Genomic DNA, 20,851 nt, shown 5'->3' with positions numbered 1-20,851 from the left:
ATGCTTTCACACCTCTGAGCTGTCTGTAAGTATTTAAGTTTTATCCTGCCTGAAGCTGGGTAGAGCCCATGGAGTTGTCCCAATTTCCGTGATGGCAGAGTAAGCCCTCTCCTGATAGATGTACACAAGAAGACAGAAGATCAACACAAATAGGTCATGCAAATAGCCATGTCCTTTTAATACAGTAAATACATTATAAAACCAAGGTTACAAGTTATCTAATTAAATAAAATCATTAGACACAGAGAATAAGATTGTTTAAACATAGCAGCTATGCAAAAATATGAGGACTACACAGGAAAAATATAACTATTTCGGAGTGATTACAGTAAATAAACATGAGATATTACAGTAAATAAACACGAGATTGCCGGTTCTTTTTCTGTATTAAAGAAATACAGAGAAATTGTTTATATTCTGTATTCTGTATGTATTCTGTATACCTTTCTGGACAAGCAGAAAGACTATTAGATGTCGGTACCTTACTGCTTAAATAGTGCAAATAGACATTGGTGATGGCACTTGTATCCATTAAAAATGTATGTATGAGCTCAGAACAAGCATAGCACATACTGTACAGGATTCTTCTGATGCACTTTTGCTTCTTCCTCTATCCCCTCTTTGTCACTGTGTTACTGGAAGAGGCTATCTTCCCAGTGCAGTCTCTCCACATCTACAGTCGCACTGTGCATGTCTGCACAGCATAAGCATTACCAGCAGCTATTTTTTTAAAAATGAAATACAAATATCATAAAGGAAATGAATGTCCAGGGCTTTCATCTTTTTCTACTGCATTAATCAGCCTGTCGTTTGGTGAGAAACAGTAATAAAAACAATTCTGTAAAATGTCACTGGAGTATCATGAGTCAAACTCTCTGCCACTTTGCATGCAGAGACCATAAAGTTATCCCTGTCTGAAGGGTCCCCAGATGTCAGGTGGAGCTGGGGCTGGTGGAGAGCTGTCTTGGGAGTGCTGTTTTTCTCCAGCAGACTACGTCAAATATAACAACTTCTCTGTGCTTATTAGCAGTCAGAAAATGTTCAAGCAGCTCTGAGGATGAGGGAGGACTCTTTTTACCCTTGGACTCTGGGAACATGAATATAAACAAGGAGGATTTCAAGCAGCTAGAGGAACTGATACTTCACAGTGTGGTGAACCCCAACCCCAGAGCACAGCAAAGTGGCTTGGATTTCCCATGGCCACACTGCTTGGCTGTCATGCAACCGTGTGGCTGTAGCAGCTTTGTCTCCAAGCGTGTGCTCTGCAGCGTGCAGCATCCCACAGGAGCAGTGAAGTGGCTCAGCCCTCCCGGAGTGGCAGCCTATGGGAAGCCCCTTAGAAACGGGCACAGAGTCCAGAGAAGGGTGAATGGGAAGGGACAGGATGCCTTCCTTAGTCATAATGTTAAAGGCTTTTTCTACATTATCTCCAGGCAAGTTACAAGCTACTACTTTATAAATACGGATCTTGAGATGAGTGGCAAGATCCATGATGCTCCATCTATATTTCTAGGCCAGAAGCTGCATGAGAAAAGTACCTGGCCAAATTCGAAGTATTCTCATGCAGCCACAGTCACTGGGGATAATGTTAGCAAGAAAACATTATCCGATCAGTCCTTCTGTCCAGGAAAGTAGTTGCATGCTGTACTAATGCTTGTGCAAGAGCTGCAGAGAAAGACAGCAACATGTGTTTTACAGCCCTGATTCAGTTATAGGAAGAACTAGGAGTTTGCTTTTCATTGATTTTGTTTTGTGTTCTTGTCTAAAAAGATTGCTAATACATGAAATAACTGAAGGTATTTAATATAAACTACTAGCAGAAGTTCCTATGGACCCTGAATTTGACTCCAGGGTAGTCAAATGAGCTGCATGCTGGGTTTTGTGTTGTTTTCATCTATCTGAAAAAATTCAGTCTGAGAAAACATCTTCTTAAAGTGATTCCATGTGCCTTTTTTTCCTGGGGGCTTTGTGAACCTCCTTTGCAGTGGCCAAGCTCCTGAATCCCCAGGTGATTAATGCTTAGGCGCAATTCTCATTTACTGGCATTTTGCAAACTTGTGGACTTCCACTGAATGCAGAGGAGTTATTCTTGATCTGAGTTGGTGTGAAAGATATCAGATGCTATTTAACTTGAATTTGCTACTGTATTTCTTCCTTAGGCATTAATAAGAGCTTGTCAGAAGCGTTCACTTTTATGAAAGATGCTGTCATCCTCGGCTAGGAGTGCAGCGTCATTGCTCTGGATTAATCATATCTGAAGATTAAAGTCAGGTTAAATTAAATTTCATTTCTGCTACAGTGGAGATTGCTGCCAGCAGGCTGAGAGTGGAGGTTAGGACACTCAACACTAAAAGGCTGAAGAACCCACTTCCTCGTAGGTACAGCGTTGCGCTGTGATCAGGATGCATGGTGGAGGTGGGAGCTCGCTGCTGCAGGACACAGGAAAACAAAATAGGCGGCTTCATTATCCCACTTGTGTTGGTGAAAAAACAGCATTCTGTCATATCTGTAAGGTCTATTGATTTTTGTAAAAGCTAGACATGGTGACATAGGCTTCTTCATTGTTTGGTGACCTCAGTTCACTGCTAGGTGGCATCTGGGACACCATGTCACCTTCCAGGGGCTCTGGTCCAGGTTGGCCTGAGGGATCCAGGGGAGGAGCAGAGGGAAAGTCAGTACCCTGGTCACACAGGGGCAACTCGCTGCTGTGGCACACCTCATACATGCTGGATCCACAGACGCCTTCGGTGCCTGCAGACTGGTTGCTTCCCAGGAGTCCATGCAGGGCTTCTGATGACCAGATTCCTCCGTAACTCATGGACAGGTTTAGGTTGCTTTTGTTTGTCCTTGCAGGGCTCCTCTTCAGGTCTGATGCACTCCTAACCTTTGCTGGAACATTCGTCTCTGGAGCAGTTGGTGGCTGCAGAAAACTTTCCTGTTCAGCTTTTGCTCGAATGCCGTCCACTTTATGGATAAAAACGTAACCGAAACTCTCTGGGTTAAAGCTTATATCAAAATTCTGCATGGCAAAGGGAATAGCACAGTCAGTTAAAAGTGGCCAACAGTTGACAGAAAAGATGCTTTGCTAGTTCATATGATTTTAGAAGGTTATTTATTATTCCTTTAACTCTGAAAGTAACCCTGAACAGACTGAACAATAAGTTAGTAGAGAATTAGCTATTACAAAGCTCAAAATCTTTTTGCATATTAATCTGAATCTATTCTGCGGTCTCCTGCAGGCAGCATCACTGAATAGTGTTTCAGAGACTTTTTGGAGCCACATATCTACTGCACACCTGCCATTTAATAGAACAAGTGTGCTGGCACAGGCAGTTCCTTTCAGTTCTACGTTCCTAATTTAGCGGTGAGAGAAATAAAATTTTATCTTGACTTCTTGAAACACATTAGGAATCCCTGCACCACGGAACACAGGGGATGGCAGAGATGTCTTTGACCTCTGAAAATTAAGAACTTGCTAATAATCCACCAGATGGATTGCTGGCAGGACAATTCTGTTGAGTTTCTTTAGTGAAAAAAATATAGTAGATGTAGTTTTAAGGCAACTGGTTAATCCTACACCTCAAAGTTTGTGGCATTTGCCCATCAGACTTTTACCTGGCAAAGTGCATTTCATGTGCTGTATGGCCTATGAGCAATTCTGTTGGCCATGTAAGGGGACATGAGTATCACCAGGGATGTTTGCAAAGGGTTCCCATCCAGCTCTGTGATCACAGTTTCATAGAAGCACTGAAATGTCCCACTTGGAGAGGACTTCTGGAGTCCACCTGGTCCAACCATTTGCCAGAAGCAGGACCTTAAACTGGGTTATGCAGGGTCCTGTGCAGCCAAGACTTTAATATTTCCAGCAAGCGGTATCCTACCTCATCTGTGGGTGACCTACACAATGTTTAACAGGTCTCACAGAGAAGGATTATTTTCATATATCTAGACGAATTTTCCCCTGAAATAGCACCTGCCTTTTGCCTCTTGTCTTGTTGCCATGCAGTCTTATGAAGAGAACATCTCACCTACCCTCCACCTATCCTTTAGTTACTAGAAGGCTGTGATTAGTGCTGTCACCTTGAGTTTTCTCTTTTTCTACAAACAAATCCAATTGCTTCAACCTTTCTTCATATATTAAATTCTCCAGCCCTCTATAGTTACTTTGCACAAGTCAAAGTTCAGGCACTAGTTGAATTGTCTGTCCATACCCTTTGCTATTATTTGCCCATGCAAATATTAGCTCTCTTGAGCAGAATGTAGAAGCAATTTCTGAAAGATGGACCAGTTCATGTAGCAAATGCACGTACCTTCTGTAATGAGTATTAGTTTTGTTCCCAATAGTCTATACTCACGTGAAAAAGGCAGTGGAAATACATACATTTTTTGGTTTCTTGCACAGTTGCTCCAGAGTTTTTTTATGATCAGGAAGGTTTGGCCACATAGCAGGCTTGATCCTGAAACAGCAACAGTAGACAAGGAGTTCAACAGCAGCAAAAATGAGACATGCTGAGATAACAAGAGGTTTATGTTGCATCATTTGTACTAATTCTCACCCAGCCTTAGGTGTGACTTGCATTACCCAGAATAATGGCAGAGAAGTTCCAGAATAAAACAAAGACAGGAGAAGAAGAGGAGGTATAAAGGTCACCCAATAGTCATTGTTCTTCTGAGTGCACAAATTGTCGCAGTTAAAGTAAGACACTTCACCAAGTACTGGGAAAGCAGCAAATTGTGCTGGCAAAGATCTCATTTGCATCTAGCTGTTTTAACTGGGTTTTGCATGGTGAAACCATCTTCTGCAAGTGAAAAAAGAGGCTGTGGTTGAAGTGCAAATTTGCAGATATTTGCCTCTGCATGTTTATATTAGTCAAAGAAATGTATCTTTTCCTACTCGTTGGCCATCTTTCGCTGCTTCAGGTATCTGTATTATAACCTTGACTACAGGTTTCCTTTTACTGCCTGAATTAGCAAAGTTCTCATGCTGTGCTGCTGTGAAAACCCTCAGCCATGATGCATCTAGAGAATAAAGCCCAACTGACATTCAACTTTGCAGTGATATAAGTATAGCTGATATAATGAATTATCAGCAATATTATAATATATATATATGAATATATATTTCTGTTTATATATATACTTATATGTATTTGTATATATATTTGTATATACAAGCATAAAACCCCTCTTTTTACAAAGGAAGCCTCTGGATTCAAAAGGTCTCACCATATAAAAAACTGCTTTTTCATCAGTTTTATGTATTCAGAACTTCTAGAAAAGTTAGAGAAGTGCAGGTGCTCAACAGTACTAAAAAACAAGAGCTAGAAATCTCAAGATACAGCTATACTTGCAAATTAAACAGCACCAGGGAGCAGTCCCTGGTAGGCATTTCAGGTGGCTAAAATGTTTAATTACTAAAAATGTTCCTGACATGTTTTCACTGAGGCCACCTAAGCACATTCCCAGGCAATCCCCATGTATAAATCAGGAGTTAGCACATCCCAAGTATTGTCCCTAAGAGCTGCTGGAATTCAGGCATCCCTCTGGGCATCAGTGAAGCTGGATGCCATGGGCAGGGGCTGCCCTGAATGCCACCAACCAGCCCTGGGCATCCTGCCTTTCAGAGGGCTCATCTCTCTGGCTGAACTTGGGAATTTTGCGCTTCAGATTATGATCCCTTCAGATTATTTATGTATTTGTTTATTGTCTTAATCTTGTCTACTAGCTATCTATTTCATATAAATATATATTACTACATACTGAAAAAAAAATTTACATGTACCTATCTACTGCTTGTAGCTGATACATGAAAAAAGCCCACAGAGACTAAGGACTGCCTGTGTAGGTAGTGTAGCTCTGGTCCCACCTCTGCCTTGACTGCTTTGGAGGGGGCTGTAGAGCTTGGTTTTGCCACACAGCTGGATGTGGACTCATCTGGGCTTGTGGCTGATGCCATCAAGCCCTTCATGCAGAGAGCACTGCCCCGTCACTTCTCAAAGCAGTACCCTGCTGACTCAGACTGTGAAAGGAAAAGAGGCAATCTCCTCTCTATACAGTTTCCAAACCTCTTGGGACTTTACTAAAACCCACAGCTTGCTCTCTTTTCTGAGTCTTGCATGAAGCTCTTGAGTCAAATGTGCCTCCCGTGAGACACTGACTACGTAAGTGTTTTGTGGTGGCTTCAGATCCCCAAGGGTCCCAGCATTTTGAGCCCAAGACTAAAGTCTGATTGAAACAGTAGAGGTATGTTCTGCCTATATTGCAGAACATGTCTTTGTTTGCCTTTGACTTGATACAGAAGCCCAGAGATAGAAAGAGAATAGATCACAGGTACAACAGGGAAGGCAGTAAGACTGTCAGAAGAGGACTGGCTTGCAACAATTTTTCTCATATGAAGAGACCTAGATTACCTGCTTTCCCAAAAACTTAGGATCAGTACAATCATGACAACTGACAGAATGAATCCAGGGATGGAGAGCATAATCACGAACATGCTGTTATCTAAAGGCAAACACAGGACATCTGTCAGTGCCCATAAATGCCTCACTGCTACCCACAATAACCACCTCAGACCATAAGTTAGAGATGAAAGCCCAACACTGCACCTTCCTCCCACTGGCCTGGTGCAGCAGTGGGTCTCTCCCACCTCACTGTCAGTGTGAGAGGTTGGGAGGTCAGGGCTCCAGCCCTTGGCTGAGCTCCAGGCTGGTTCCCAGAGGTCTGCTGTCACCCCCAGCCCTGGGCAGCTGCCACTCACTGCATCCTTACAGCAGCACCAAGGTGACTTCCATCGTGTGATCAGGTGCCCGGCAGGGCTGGCCCTGCTGTGGCTGCTGGCTCTTCCCTCCCCGTGCTTTCATTGCTGCTGCAGCCAGGGCAAACCAGGCAGCTGGGGTGTCCCCAGCCCAAGGACCCCTTAGTTATCTTGGACCAAAGTGCTTTTTGCCCTTACGTCTCTCCACAGAGTGCTCTCCTGCAGTCCTGAAGCTCTTGGAGACACTCCATTCACTCCACGTGCCTTTAAAATAATCTCCATTGGGCTGCGAGCGTACTTTCACCTCATAAGAGGCATCTGTTTCGAGGTTTTTCCCCAGTAACTTTACCTGAAGGTATGGCGATTCTATTGTCTAGACATGCAAAAAGATGCGATTACTGACTAATAGGCATAGAAAAAAGGAGCAAAATCACCACAGCAAACACTGTTACTATTACACTTAAGATGTCTCTGTTTCTTTACGGTGTTATGTCTTATGTTTCCATGGCAAAGCCCAAGCACAAATGAACGAAACTTTGGTAGCCCACAGAAGCACCTAACAAACAAGGGTGCTGTTGATCAGGAATTGTTTTGACTAAGGAAATTTCCAGAGGACAAATATTGCTCCTTTCCAACTTGTCAGCTGAAAAACTGCAGAAATGCAGACCTCAGGGCTTTTGTATGATACTGGTATTTCTGATAGCATTTAATTTCAGAAATTAGTGTAAGCTCACCAACATATACTTACCTTCCAAGGACCTTCTCCCTGCCGATAGGCTATTTGGTGTATTAATTTGTCCTTTAAGTATTTCTTCCACGAATGTGGTGTACTATAGTGAATAAGATACTCATTTGCCTCCTTTTGGTATGTGATGTTGATATTGAATGGTACCTCGGGCTTAACTGTAAATGGCAACAAACCAGGATACAACAGTTGCAGAAAAATGTTACTACAAAATAAAATGGTCTTTTCTCACAAAAATGCATGTAGTCCCATATTACGCCCATTGCTTCCGTATTCCCCAAATATTTAATCCTTCCATGAAGCACCATCAGTTTTGAAGGAGACACCACCAGAGATGGACCATGCTGTCCCACAGACAGAGGTGGTGTAAGATTATTAAAAAAACTATTGGACTGAGGCAGAAGTGCTTTATAAGACAAGTATATTGCTGTGACTTGCCAAAGGAAGGCAAAGCAATCCAGCACCAGAGCAGAAAACAGGGCTGCCCTACAAGGGCTTCTCTGCAGCCCTGGAATGAGACCAACTCCCAAGAGGAGTAAGTCCTAAGGAGCCCCTCTTTCCCAGAGCTCCCTATTTCTTAACTTAGGCAGGTCCCTAGCATGGCTTTGATGAGCCCATTGATGGGTTCTTGGTGTCTCTTCTGCACCACAGGATGCCTGAACACTTTGTTCAGACCATGGGCTCCACCAAGAAGCAAGGTGTGAAAAAGTGAGATCTTGCAACCCCACAGTCCCTGCGTGGGATTCTGGTGTGCTGCCAGGTTCAGCTAGAGTTCAGCTGGTCAGCCCTGAAACTGAGCAAGCCCTAGTAAGAGATGAACAAAATGTCCCTGCTTGACAGTTCATCCAAGCCCAGGAACAGCTGCTTTTACCACCTGTGTGATTCATTCTAGGTCCAGGTCTGGGCAAACAGTGTTATAATAAGCCAGTATTAAGCTGCACATTTTTAATGGGAGTTAGTCATCTTTATCTTTGAAGCATCACACTCTACCAACACGCAAATCCAGGCTCCATCCCTTCCTAGGACACTATTACACTATTTTATATCTCCTCTGCGTTATCCAGATTGACCTCTAGGTGTTGCTCCGGACAATTCACACACACACACACACATGCTAATGTCTATACCTTTATAATCTACAAAATGTTCAATATCTTACCAATGTCAGTGACGAACAGACTCCTGCAGACTCTTCTCTTTATCTCATATTCCATGCAAATATCTTTATTCGAGAGTATATCAGTGAATTGTAAGAAATACACGTCATCCCGTTTCTCCATATCGAAACACACATAATTGCTGTCTTCTTTGGTACTGTTGTGCAAAGCGACACATTAGTTTCTTCTCAGTCTTACTATAAAACTATAAGGGGCAAATCCTGCTTGCTCATTTCACATTAACTGAAGTAAGACTCCATACGAAATAAGAAAAAATAGCATGTAAATGAAGAGATTAAAAGACGGATATTGTTTTTCCTCATGGTCTTTGAGCACAATAATCAAGTGATGTGAGTCACAGTAGGAGTTCAGGAGCTCTCCAAGAAAAAAAAAGTATACATATATATATATATATATATATTTGAGATGCATGTGTTAAGAAAACCTTTGTATCTTTAAAATGAGCTTACTGCTGCCATTTTTAAATATAGGGCAAAATAGGGTAATGAGGAATTTCTTACTGACTGAAGTGGCAGCAAATACAGGGTCAATACAGGGAGACATATGATAAATTTTCAGAGGTGGAAACGTATCTATGTGTTCTTCCATCTGTGTGATTGCTATGTTTGAGGACTGTCACAAAACTTCAGCCAAAATCCAAAATAAACCCCATGAAAATAGAAAAATTCTAATGAACTAGGTGTAAAAAATTAATTAGTGATTAGAATAGTAAGATGCAAAAAAGAAAAAAAAACGACTTCTGCTGGTTGTCACTGTACTTTCAGTTTCAGGAAAAACATGCAAAGGGAAAAAGCAGAAGTATGCTAAAGAAACAAAATCTGAGCTTCTTCATCTAGGTGTATTTAAAAAAGGTGGAAGTGTTTCATGGTCTTGATTAGAAGTGGAGATGACTGATACGTTTGGTAATTTTTTGGGTTTTGAATACTCATTCTAGTGTGTGTTTTGCATGTCTGTGTGTGCAAAGACAGTTTAACTTTTGTCTTGACCTAGATAAAGACTTTTTCAGTGGAAAATAAGACTTCTCATGAAATAATTTACAGTGGAAAGGATCTGCCTCTTCAAAATCATTCCTACTATTTACTTGATAAGTCTGGGTTTGCTTTTTCTTACTCTCTTTTTTTTTTTCTTCCTTTTTGTTTTGTTTTGTTCTTGTTGTTTTGTTGTTGTTTTTGGTTTTGTTTTTGTTTTTTAAAATATCATTTAATTTAAAGGAAAAATGCTTTTGTCTTATGCTCAGTTTCACCAGAAACAACAGAGTTTCCAGAGCAACAGGAGCAAGATGAGGACTATTGGAGACATTATAATACCCTTCGTAGATCCTTCCATCTGATTTTTCTTTCTTGTTGTGGGTTAGATTCTGCTTCAGTAAGCTCTTCTTCTTTGCTAAATATAGTATTCAAACCTGGTAAAATGCTCTGAAACAGAATTTAGTCTCACTTTTCCACTCCTGTTTCCCAGCATTTGGCAGTGTGACTAACCATTCTTTAGCATCTATCTTCCCAGAAGTTTACCAAAGTACAGACTGACAGCACTTACCACACAGCCAGGGTATAGTTAGTGTTGTGAGGAGGCATCTCTGTAAAATTGCAGGTCAGGCTGCTGTAGGAATCCTTAAATTCCAGCTGGCTGAAGCAGTCAACGTCAAAGTTGCCTGGTTCGTCATCTTCAAAGGTCCCTAGGGAGAGATTCACACAATGGTACTTGAAGCAAACCAGCGTGTGTATTCAGTCTGCAGCTCCATTGTAAAGGAGGTTGTTTCTTTGTGTGGTTGCCTAAAAGGAAGAGGATCAGCCTACCTGTTTTGTAAGAAGCAAAGCAAGCTTGTTCAAAATGAAATTAAAAGCCACTTGCACCTTTCAAGGTTGCTCTCCATGCATGCCTATGAAGCCCACCCACTTAACATGCACAAGGATATATACTGCATCACCAGCCTGTGAACTATAAAATGATTTTGCATCACAGATGGTTCAGCCAGACATGACACCCCATGTCTGTGCCATTCTGTTAATCATGGGCAAACACGGGTGCTAATGTTGTCCTTTAAACCTCTGTGAGATATAAGTATATAAAATATATTGTCCACTCTGCAGTCCAATTCTAATTCCTCCTATGTTTGAGCCAGGGGAATTCTCACTTTAAAAGTTATGGATGATTTTTATACCAAGAAAAATCAGGACCTGCCCTGGCTGAAATCATCTCAGAACTTTTTCAAACAGGTTTTCCTATTAGGAACCACAAAATGCTGCTATCCTTGGACACGTAAAGGGGAGCAATGGGAGCAATACACATTCATGATGCCTGTTGTAAAGCAGAATAGTCCTGTCAAGGACCAAAACACTCGTGAAAACAAACAGCACAGGAACACACACTGGGGGATATACTGTGCACAGTTACTGCCAGAGGTGTTTGGGGCTGATGCTCAGGGCTAACGTCTGCTCAAGAGCAAGGGCTAGTTTCAACAGGACTTATTTGTGTGGGAATTTCAGCTCAGGACAGCCTGAAAGGACGTCAGATACCTTTGAGTCTGAAGCAGCAGACCCACAGCCAAGGTTGCACATCATTGCTGTTGTTGCTCCTGCACCAGGACCAGCTGTCCTCCCCCTGCTCTGCCCCTGCCCATGCTGGGCAGGTCTGACCTGTCCCCAGGTTCCTGGGAAGGCTGAAAAATGATATGGGTGGCTTTAGGAAAACCAGAGTATTTTGGTGTCATGAGGCAATTAAGCCCCACAGCACATTTTGACTGAATTGCAGAGTTTTCTGAAATGTCACAAATTTGGGTTGAGGAGGGAAAGCTCAGACATTCTGCCAGAACACACAGCTTCCTGCAAATTTGCTTCGATGACTCATAAAACAATCATGATTTGACTAAGAACGTATGTCTCATGTCCTACACTTGGCATGTATGAGGTCAGTGAAACAAAAACTGATGCTTCTGAGAGGACTCCTCTCCGGCAGAAAATGCTAATTCAGCCCAATTTCATGAAATTTCACCCACAGTAGCCAAGAGCACAGTGAAAGGGATATTGCGAGCCCTTGAGTGGATTCTCAGGGCAGGAACGCCTCTGTCCCCTTCTACCAGTGGTTAAGGGTAGCTGTGATGATGTGTAACTCTCTCCCCTATGTCCAGGGACTATTCCTGATCCTCCACTGGATTGCCTCCTACCCACTCCTCCACGTGCCCTTCCCATGCTGTGTGCCTGCTGCAGCAAGAACAAGTCCTGGGCTGCGCTGGGGATATTGGTGACTCAAGTACTTGCATAAACAGTGTGGGGAAATGCCCATGGAGACATTCCCAACGGAAAGTCCCTCCCAGAGAAAATGATGGTCATCTCTGCTGTGGCCCAGGTGGCTGAGATCACTGAGGGGTGACCGGCCACTTGGACACTCAGATTCACAGTCCTGCTGGTGATGCCCCATGACCCCAGTCAACTCTGCCAGTGTACTGGGAGATCCAGACCTTGTCTGCAGTGGGAGCACACCTGGAGATCCAAAACAGTCATGATTTAACAGAATGGAGAAAGCAGGGGAGAGTTTTGTGATTGCATGAATATGCAAGAAAAGCGTGTCACCCCCAGGTTCCCTCACACAGGAGCATCTGAGGCTGCACTGCTCCGGAAGTCAGATCTATCCCCCGAGCCAAAATTAAGTGCCCATTCCCACTGTGAGCAACCAGTGCTAGGAAGGATTTCCAGGTCTTCCCTTCTCACCGCAGGTCTGGTGTTGCCTGTCCCAAGGGGAGCTCGGATCTCCCTGAAGGAAGAAGAAATGGGGCATCTTCCACCAAGGTGGCTGGTTTGAGGGGACAACCTGTGCAGCACAGGTAGTGCGCCGTGCTCTCTGACCACCACATTTTAGAGAGAGACACAGAGGTTAGTGCAACTCCAGAACAAGCCCTGCAGCAGTTTCACAGAGGCAAAAGTCTTGACCAACACAGCCCTGAGCCATCGGGGCAGATAAGTATCTACAAAAATGTATATTACACATAATTATGTATTTGAGGGTAAGTATGTTTGTGTGTATGTATATACACATACATTCAAAATTCAGGGGATAACAAGTGAGCTGAAATGAATCTGTATAAAATGAAAAAAACCACACCAACCTACCATATTGTAGACAGTTAGATACACCCAAAGCTCACATGCACATATATATCACATTTTACACATCCCTAAGACTTCAGCTACAATGATCCAGGAGATTGGTTTATTTATACGCATAGTTACCTCAAGGCAGCATTAAAACTTGTGAACTAGGATGGTTAATCTTCCTTTATATAATAGAGAGAGACTGCTTGGTCTTTTCTATGTATTAACTTTACATATACAATATCATATATATACACAGAAAATTGATAAACATCATATTAATAAATAGCCTATCAAAAAGAATTTCTCAGCTGTCTGCTACTGCTTTGCTGGAAAGCAACAGAAATTTTAAGTCAATCCCTGTCAGGCTGACTGCAAAATCAAAAGAAAGAAAAATGTCTTGTCTTGCAGTTTATACATTTAATGATTATCCAGCATAGTTCACCTTTGGTGCCTGGGTAGAAGGAAAGCTGACGTTACCTCTTTGTACTTTCACATTGTTGATAACATGGTTCCTTATTCACGGAAATAACACCCTAACTATAGAATATATGATAATTAAGCCTCATGAATGGCCTTAAGTATGCAAATTTGAAATGCTTTTCCTGGTACAGTTCCTCCGTGGACTGAGAAATTCTTTTTTATCTGATGTACATATGTGTGTGGCCCCAGTCACGCTTCTTCCCTAAACTTCAGAAACACCACACACGAATGTATCTGCTGCATAAATGGTTGTGGTGACTCCAGCATGGCTCCCATAGCTAAGGGCTGTAAGCACAATTAGAAGTTTACAAGATTATAATGTTTTTCCTCGAGAAGCTCAGACCAGACAGACCCCTGAGCCTGGCTCTGCTGAAATCAAGGCACGGCTTGAGATGGAGTGATTCCAGAGGGAGAAAAACTGCTCTCACAGCTACAGCCCCGGCAGGTCTTTCACAGGAATGGTCATCCCTTGGGTTTGGCCAACACCCAGCAGAATGTTTCCAATCACAGCAAGAGTCTCACGAGCCTTTACCAAGAGAAGAGTGTTAGCAGAGGCTATGCTTTGAAGCCACCAGGACTAACCACAATGTGTGAAACTGAAGGCACTAGTAAGTGCCTGCAGGATCATTGACAGAATTTGCAAAGTCAATGAAGTGACCAGCTCTGTGGCCAGAGCCCTGCAAAATCTCTAGTGATGATGGCAGCAGACAGCATATCATCTTGGTTTAGGATTTATTTGGCTCAGAGAGGAGTTGTTTTCATCACAACAGTTTTGATGTGGATTGGACAAACCGAACAAGTCTGGGAAAGAGGGCCACTGATGTTGGCCGTCCTGCCCATGGCGGCCTGCAGCGTGCTGCTGCCTGCTGCTCCTGCCCGTGGCTGCCTGCACACTCATGGCTGCCATGGCATCGTTTTACCCTTAGCTCCCTTAGGACTTTTGGGGTCACCACTGCTCTGTCAGGCCAGGGACAGAGCTGGGGAGGCACTGCTTAGGAGGCAGCCTGCCGCTCATCAAAGAGGTGGAGATGAAGGCAAGTGCTGCACTGAGCTTCTCCTCTCCTCTGCACCTAATCATGGATGAGATCACGCCTGCATCGGCTGGTGGCACTTTTGTCAGGCAGCAGGGTGACTCTGAGAGGCAGAAAGAAATCCAAACATCTATCATGATGTTCAATTTGTTGGTCAAACCCATATGACTCATAAGGAAATCATAAAAGCTGGTAATTGCTCAGTGGGGATTTTCTGAATCTGTTTTTCTTTAATTCTAAGCAAAGGATTAGTTATGGTTTACTGGAAGCTAGTGGTGAAACAAAGGAAAGGTCTCCTCCCATGTGCTGTTGGAAAGCCCTGAGCATTTCAGTGATGTCTGCTATAAATCACTGGTATTGACCACTTACAACTGTAGCTGCTTGCAAAATCTGGTTCTAAACAGCTGCAAATTGTACAAACAAAAGGTAAACAGAAAAAAAAAAAAAGAAGAAAAAAAAAAACACAAACAAACACAACCAAGTTTGGTGGATACAATTCTGAGCTTTTCTGTTTTCCACTAACGCAAAAACTTGTCATGTATTACCTAGCTACATATGTGTGTATGTCTATATATATATATATATGTGTGTTATACAATAAATGATAACTACGTGAAAAAGAGATTTCTAGCCATTAAATCTGTGAGACAGCATAGGTACGCAGACATCATCTTCCTACAAACCAGAAAACTCTTTTGCTCCTCAGTGATGAAATTTTGGTGCCCTAAAGCTACCAGTAACCGAATGACTGTCCATGTCCTTCAGACACTGTGCAACAAGCTCTGTCACAGCCGTTTGCTTAATATTAGACAAGTAAGAGTTAAACAGATCTGAGACTGAATCTGTAAATGCAGTTTTTCAGCTCCCTTTTGAGAAAAGGGACAGCAGATTGAAAGACGGTGTTTTTTATCATTGCTCTTTATGATTTTGATTGCGACTAAATTGATTGCAACCTTATTGATCTTGATGAAACTAAATAATTTTCACTTGTCCAAACGAGATAATGAAATCTGCAATAAGCCTGAATTAAAACTGTTGAATTAATTTATAATTTTTTGGCATGTAAGTGATGAATGCTCTTAGTCATGGGCTGTGAGAAGCCCATGGTTGAGTTGCTGCCTCAGCCACGATACGAAAGACACTAGGACTATCCCCAGATATAACTTTCACAACTGTTTAAAGGAAAAAAAGAAAGTTCTGTTTTTGAAGTGGAACAAGTTGGGCCCCACTTGACGTATATTAAGACATTTTCTTTGGAGGAAACTGCCAAGAGCAAGAGAAGTCAGAACCTCGGCATCCTTTGATGGCAGGTCAGAGTGATCCTAGACTGCAGAAGAGTGAAACAGGCATAACTCCTCACACAAACACTACATACAAAAAGAAAAGATTAACAGGTCTGATCTTGCATGCTGTCTGCACACAGGAATCACCTCCTCATTTCAGACAAGTTTGGACATTGAAAGGTCAGCAGACTTGGGAATTAAATAGATAAACCAGCTCCACATACACCTCAGGTACTGGCACTGGAAGAAAGAGACTGGAGGCTAAAACTTTAACATATTTAACCCAGCAGTTGCATTTTGGAGCACTTAGCTCAGGTTTTCAAGATCATACATGAGTGGAAAGATGAACATGAAATGACTCACCATCACCATCTGCAGAAGTGCAACCACTTTCCCCAAAAGTGGTACGAAGAAACAAGACGAAAATGCTCAATACTGTACTCGTCCGTGTCATCCTGGGCACACTGCATGTGTGCACGACCTGTGTGTGCGAAACCCTCGCTTACTCACTTACTTTATACTAGACGCAGAACAAACACATTGCCTGATAAAACAACCGCAGGCGAGGGGAAGTGTAAACATGCTGGCAAGGATGACTAGTGGCAGAGAGCAGGAAGCCAGAGAGAAGATATTTGCAGAGCTTTTACTTTGAAACGCGCTTCCCACTTCAAAACTAAGGACCTTCTGGATCAGGCCCATTGAACTCATTGGGCTGAATCTGGTCAAGTCCAGTGGGTTGGATGCAAAAGTTTCTTGGACCATGCTCCTGTCAGGGCTAGTGGTATTTTTGCTGCTGATTTTCCTGAGGAAATGGTTCTGTCCCCACATCTATTTTCCTCTCAACGCAGGTACACAGTTCCAAGAAAGAAAAAAGTCTTCCAGCTATGAAATGTTAAGTGCAAATGCTGCTTTTTATTCTTTAAGTGTTGGCATCACACAAGTCCCAAATAAGACAATGCCGACCCAGAAAAGTTGTGATTTACAGGACTAATCCTGCAAAACCCGGCTCCTGAGAACAAAGTGGTATGTCTCACTTTTTTTTTTTTTTTTTCCTTCATTCTGTGGACAAAGCAGAGGCAGAAAAAGGATGATAAAGAGGTGTTAAATATTTCCTATGCACACTTTCTGTGGCTGCATACACCAACGCACACCAGAGCGTAATGCAGGGCCATGCACACAGCTGACTGATGTGGGTAACTACAAGCGAGCAGAAGACCTGAGAGAGGAGAGCAAGCTCCTGCATAGCACTGGCTGCACCAAGAAAGCTGCATGTTGCAGGCGTAAAGGAAACTGAGGGCAAAGTTGGTAACAATGCCCGAGCAAGCAGAAAAGTGGTGACACTATAAAAAGATACAACATGCAAGCCACAGTGACTTTTTTGTTTGCAAGGAAAGAAACCACTCAACAGAACTATTAAAGCTCAGCCCTCCTCTCTAGACAGTGTTCTTCCTGGCAGGGAGCTGGGGGCTCTTCGCCAGTGGCACTCCCTGCCCTGACCAGGGGCAGTGGATACTCAAGGGGGTGCTTCTGGGCTCCCCCCCACTATTTTAATAGGAGGAAATAGCCCCCTTTCCATGAGAGCTCAGCGGGGCTGCCTGGAAGCTGGAAATTTCCCACTCCTGTATCAAGTCCCTTCCTGGGATGGGACCCTTCACCTGACAAAATGTAGGTATTTGCAGTGTATATTCTATGCTAGAGCTCCTCAGACTTTCCCCCTGTATACTTGGCGGATAGCACAATTCATCTCATCCTAACACAGACTTTCAAAAGACAAAATCTAAGCCTCTAAATATATTTGTTTATCTCCATGGCACAAAAAAAAACCAAGCTGAAATAGGGGTAAACATCTGCTTGGCAGACCTCCATGATACGTTCCGCTCTTGGACATGGCAGGGAACTATCCAAATGCAATGGACATGGCAGCACCTTGCCCTGACCAGACCCTGCTCAGGATGGCCTTAGAAAATTATCTGGGGCACTTCCCCATTCATACAATATCTCTTTTAAGAAATACCCTCTTTCAGGGGACTTTGTCAGCTGGCAGGACTTTAGGAGTAGTTAGCCCCTCATCTCTCCCTCCTGAGTTTCCTATACTTGACTCCAAGCTCATTGACCCCAAATGTGAATCAAAGAGATTGGGTCTCAGTGACTTCATGTCCCTGTGGCCTACCCTATCTCATTAGAAAAGTTTATTTCAAGATTTCATCACCTGGCTTAGTAATATTCAATATCATATTACTCTAGAAACCCTCAAGGTAATTTCTACTGCATTTTCAGCCAGAAACATCAATAAAGGAGGGCTCTTCCATGCAAACTTATTGTTATCCGGAAATTACACCTTCTCACTTTAAATTTTTCTTGTTTATAATTGAGTGGGCTATCACTTTGATCATTTTTTTTTCTTTTTTCCTGTTTCAGATGAAGCAAAATAAAAAAAAAAAAAAAGACTCTTCAGAAATAATATTTTGGCTGAGCCTTGAACAATCTTACTATCAGAGCTGTGCTGCTCAGGGGATTTCCATGTTGTCATAGCTGCATTTTGTCTGGGTGGGGAAATGAGGGACCACAATGAAAAGAAAAAAAATAGTATAAAGAAAAACCTAGAAGCAAAAGTACATTTTGTTTTACTTCTGGGTCTCTTCTTCAAAAGTTATTTGATTTCTAAGAGGTACTTGAGTCCATTAGTCTCACTTTGTTGTCTTTCTCTAATATGCTGGAGATAGGAAATCAAATTTGTGCGAGTCCAAATTTTAGGGTAGCTGAAGTGTTAGTACTCAGGTGAGGCTGAAAGGAGACTGGATTAATCTTGCTATAAATTTGCTCTGCATCTGCCTCCTTATTCGGGGTTCCATAAAAAAGAAAAATACATTTTTCTGAATCTAAGCTTCAAATTTGACCAAAGGGATACATTTGTCTATTTTTTATTTAAAGTCTTAGGACCTCTGGAAAGCTGATAGATCAGGTTAATACATCTATCAAAAGCACACTGCTCAACAATGACAGTTTAAACAGGTAAGATTTCTGATGGTACAGCAAAAAACATACTAGTCCTTCAGTGGTGTGCCAACCTTTGTTGGTCCCAACACTTTGCTTGGAGCTTCTGAGTTATTCTGAGCCTTCTGACATTTTTAGCCATGAGCAAAATCCAGGTTACAACCCACCAGTTGGGGAAAGCAAGTTTTTCAGTGCACTGTGGTTCACAGCTACATGCTGTCCATGTGGTGTGTCAGCTCCTCAGCACTTCCCATTGACTGTTCCACATGACCTGGTACCCTCTTGGGTTATTGCTTACATTTCATCTGTTGATTATGACTGATCAAGAAAGTAATTTACAAATTAACACTTCGTTCACTTCTTACACAGTTTGTTCACTTGTTTTTTTGATTACCCTTTGGACACAAAAGTCTGTTTCAATTCTGTTTTGTCTCCAAAAAAAAAAAAATAAAAAAATGGAAAAGGCCTCTGTACATACTCTAGAATTAAGTCTGCCACCACTACCTGTTTAGTAAGATGAAGATGGTAGATATCATTCTACCATCTATCCTCTTCAAACAAGCCAGTTCAGGGAGATTGTGGCACTTGTGGAAGCCCGGTGAAGCACGTTCTCAGACATCACAGTGTGTAGACAGTTCACATTGACAGTGACACTTGGAAGATACAGGCATCCTTGTGTTTGAGGAACTCTGTGTTTCCTGGTCATATATCTATGGGTAAATTTGTGAACCAGATTTGTCAGAAACTGTTTGGCTTCTTGGCTCTCTCCATGGTGTGGCAGGGGGTGAGGGTTCTATACATTACAGAACAAGGGTGCTGGTCCTTCTGCCTGACCTGACCTGACCTGCTCTGCCCTGCTCCTCAGGGAGGTGAGAGGCTGGAGGAGAGGGTGGCACAATCTCTTTTCCCTTCTATGGGCCACAAGTGCTTATTCAAGACAGATTCTTAACACCGTTTAGGTCCACCCTCCTTCAATACAATATTTACATCTGTGCATAATTTTAATGCTTCCAAACTGCCTTAATTAAGGCTTCAACACCCTTTAAAAATCTGCTGTAGGATGTTTCTATAGATTATTGACAAAACGAAATTGGTGGATTCATTCATCTCTGAAACAAAATTTATAAAATTCAGTACACGGGAATTTGAGATGTTAATAACCATATTTGTAAGTTACAGATACAGATTGGTGCCTAAGACTAAAACAGGGTTACTATTATTTTGTTGTTGTTGTTAGGAAAGAGTTTGGCAAAGCTGAAACAAGTAAGAAAGCAGAATGTTGTTAGAACATATATTATATATATACTCAAGCATAATTTATACTTAGATTTATTTTTTTTTTTACCCAGATATGCTGAGAAGCAGAAATCTTCCAGCTACCTTCAGCTGTGAGCTGTTTTTCCACTTAAAAAAGAATTCAGATTTTTTTCTTTCTTCCTCACATTTCTCACTCTCACCTGCCATGAGAACTTGGTTCCTTGTATCTTCTTGCAGTGGAGCCATCTCTCATTAGCTCATCAGCTGAGGGACTTCTCTTTAGCCTCAGGCTCCTACAATTCTTATTTTGCTAGCCCAGGAGCAGAAGCATGTAGAAGTTGGTATTGCTTAAGGCAGCATCACCATGGACAAACATAACTTGAAGCCTCAAAGAGAGAAAGTGTGTATGTGCATATGTGTGTGTGTAAGAAACCATCTCTGGTAAAAGTGAAAAAGAATAAAATCCTGAAATTGAATGTAGTTACTTTGGAGAATATTTTGCTTCCCGCCTCACCAAATTACTTTGGGCTGAAGAACACAATGAGCAATGCAGGGTGGAAGGTATATAGTTCATTGACGCATTGTCCCAAAGAAAGGAGCCATGTGTAACAGAGAACAGAATATGTTCACCCCTTCTTTGAACTTCCTTTGTCTTTGAGATTTTGATACTTGAAATTACTGCTTTACATTTCCTACTTGAGGACTAACTTATAAATTGGTGCCACATTAACAAGGAATCCTGTTACACTGAGAGAAGAATAAGGAAAAATTAGAAAAATATTGCTGTGTGGAGGCTAAAACGGGGGTTGGGTGTGCGCTTCTGGCATTCAAATAATATGAGTTCAGCCCCCTAAACTACAAGACTGGCTATAAGAGATGATTTTTTTTCTTATGTTCCAAATACAGCAATAGAGCAAGTATTGCTGCAAATACAGCAATAGACAAGTCAGACTCACAGGGTTCTAATAAATGTGGTCACATGGGGCTGGCAGCCAGTCACCGGTGGGGTTCCACAGGGCTTCATTTTAGGGCCAGTTC

The 20,851-nt window shown here is 42.3% G+C and overlaps 1 protein-coding gene across 1 annotated transcript; it reads right to left on the bottom strand.

Annotated features, from left to right (window-relative positions):
* On the bottom strand, nucleotides 1–16,820 carry IL7R (interleukin 7 receptor). Its single transcript, XM_040542210.1, has 8 exons — nucleotides 15,926–16,820; nucleotides 10,214–10,352; nucleotides 8,659–8,813; nucleotides 7,503–7,657; nucleotides 6,953–7,127; nucleotides 6,411–6,501; nucleotides 4,382–4,457; nucleotides 1–3,019 (listed from the first exon to the last, which is right to left on the bottom strand). The coding sequence occupies exons 1-8, from the start codon at nucleotides 16,014–16,016 to the stop codon at nucleotides 2,516–2,518; spliced, it is 1,386 nt and encodes a 461-aa protein (XP_040398144.1). The 5' UTR covers nucleotides 16,017–16,820; the 3' UTR covers nucleotides 1–2,515.
* Nucleotides 16,821–20,851: the final 4,031 nt, after the last annotated feature.

This window comes from Cygnus olor, chromosome Z, assembly GCF_009769625.2.
Source record: "Cygnus olor isolate bCygOlo1 chromosome Z, bCygOlo1.pri.v2, whole genome shotgun sequence".
In the NCBI taxonomy this organism is placed as follows: domain Eukaryota; kingdom Metazoa; phylum Chordata; class Aves; order Anseriformes; family Anatidae; genus Cygnus; species Cygnus olor.
The sequence above is the reverse complement of the archived record's forward strand: the minus strand, read 5'-3'. Positions and strand labels throughout refer to the sequence as shown.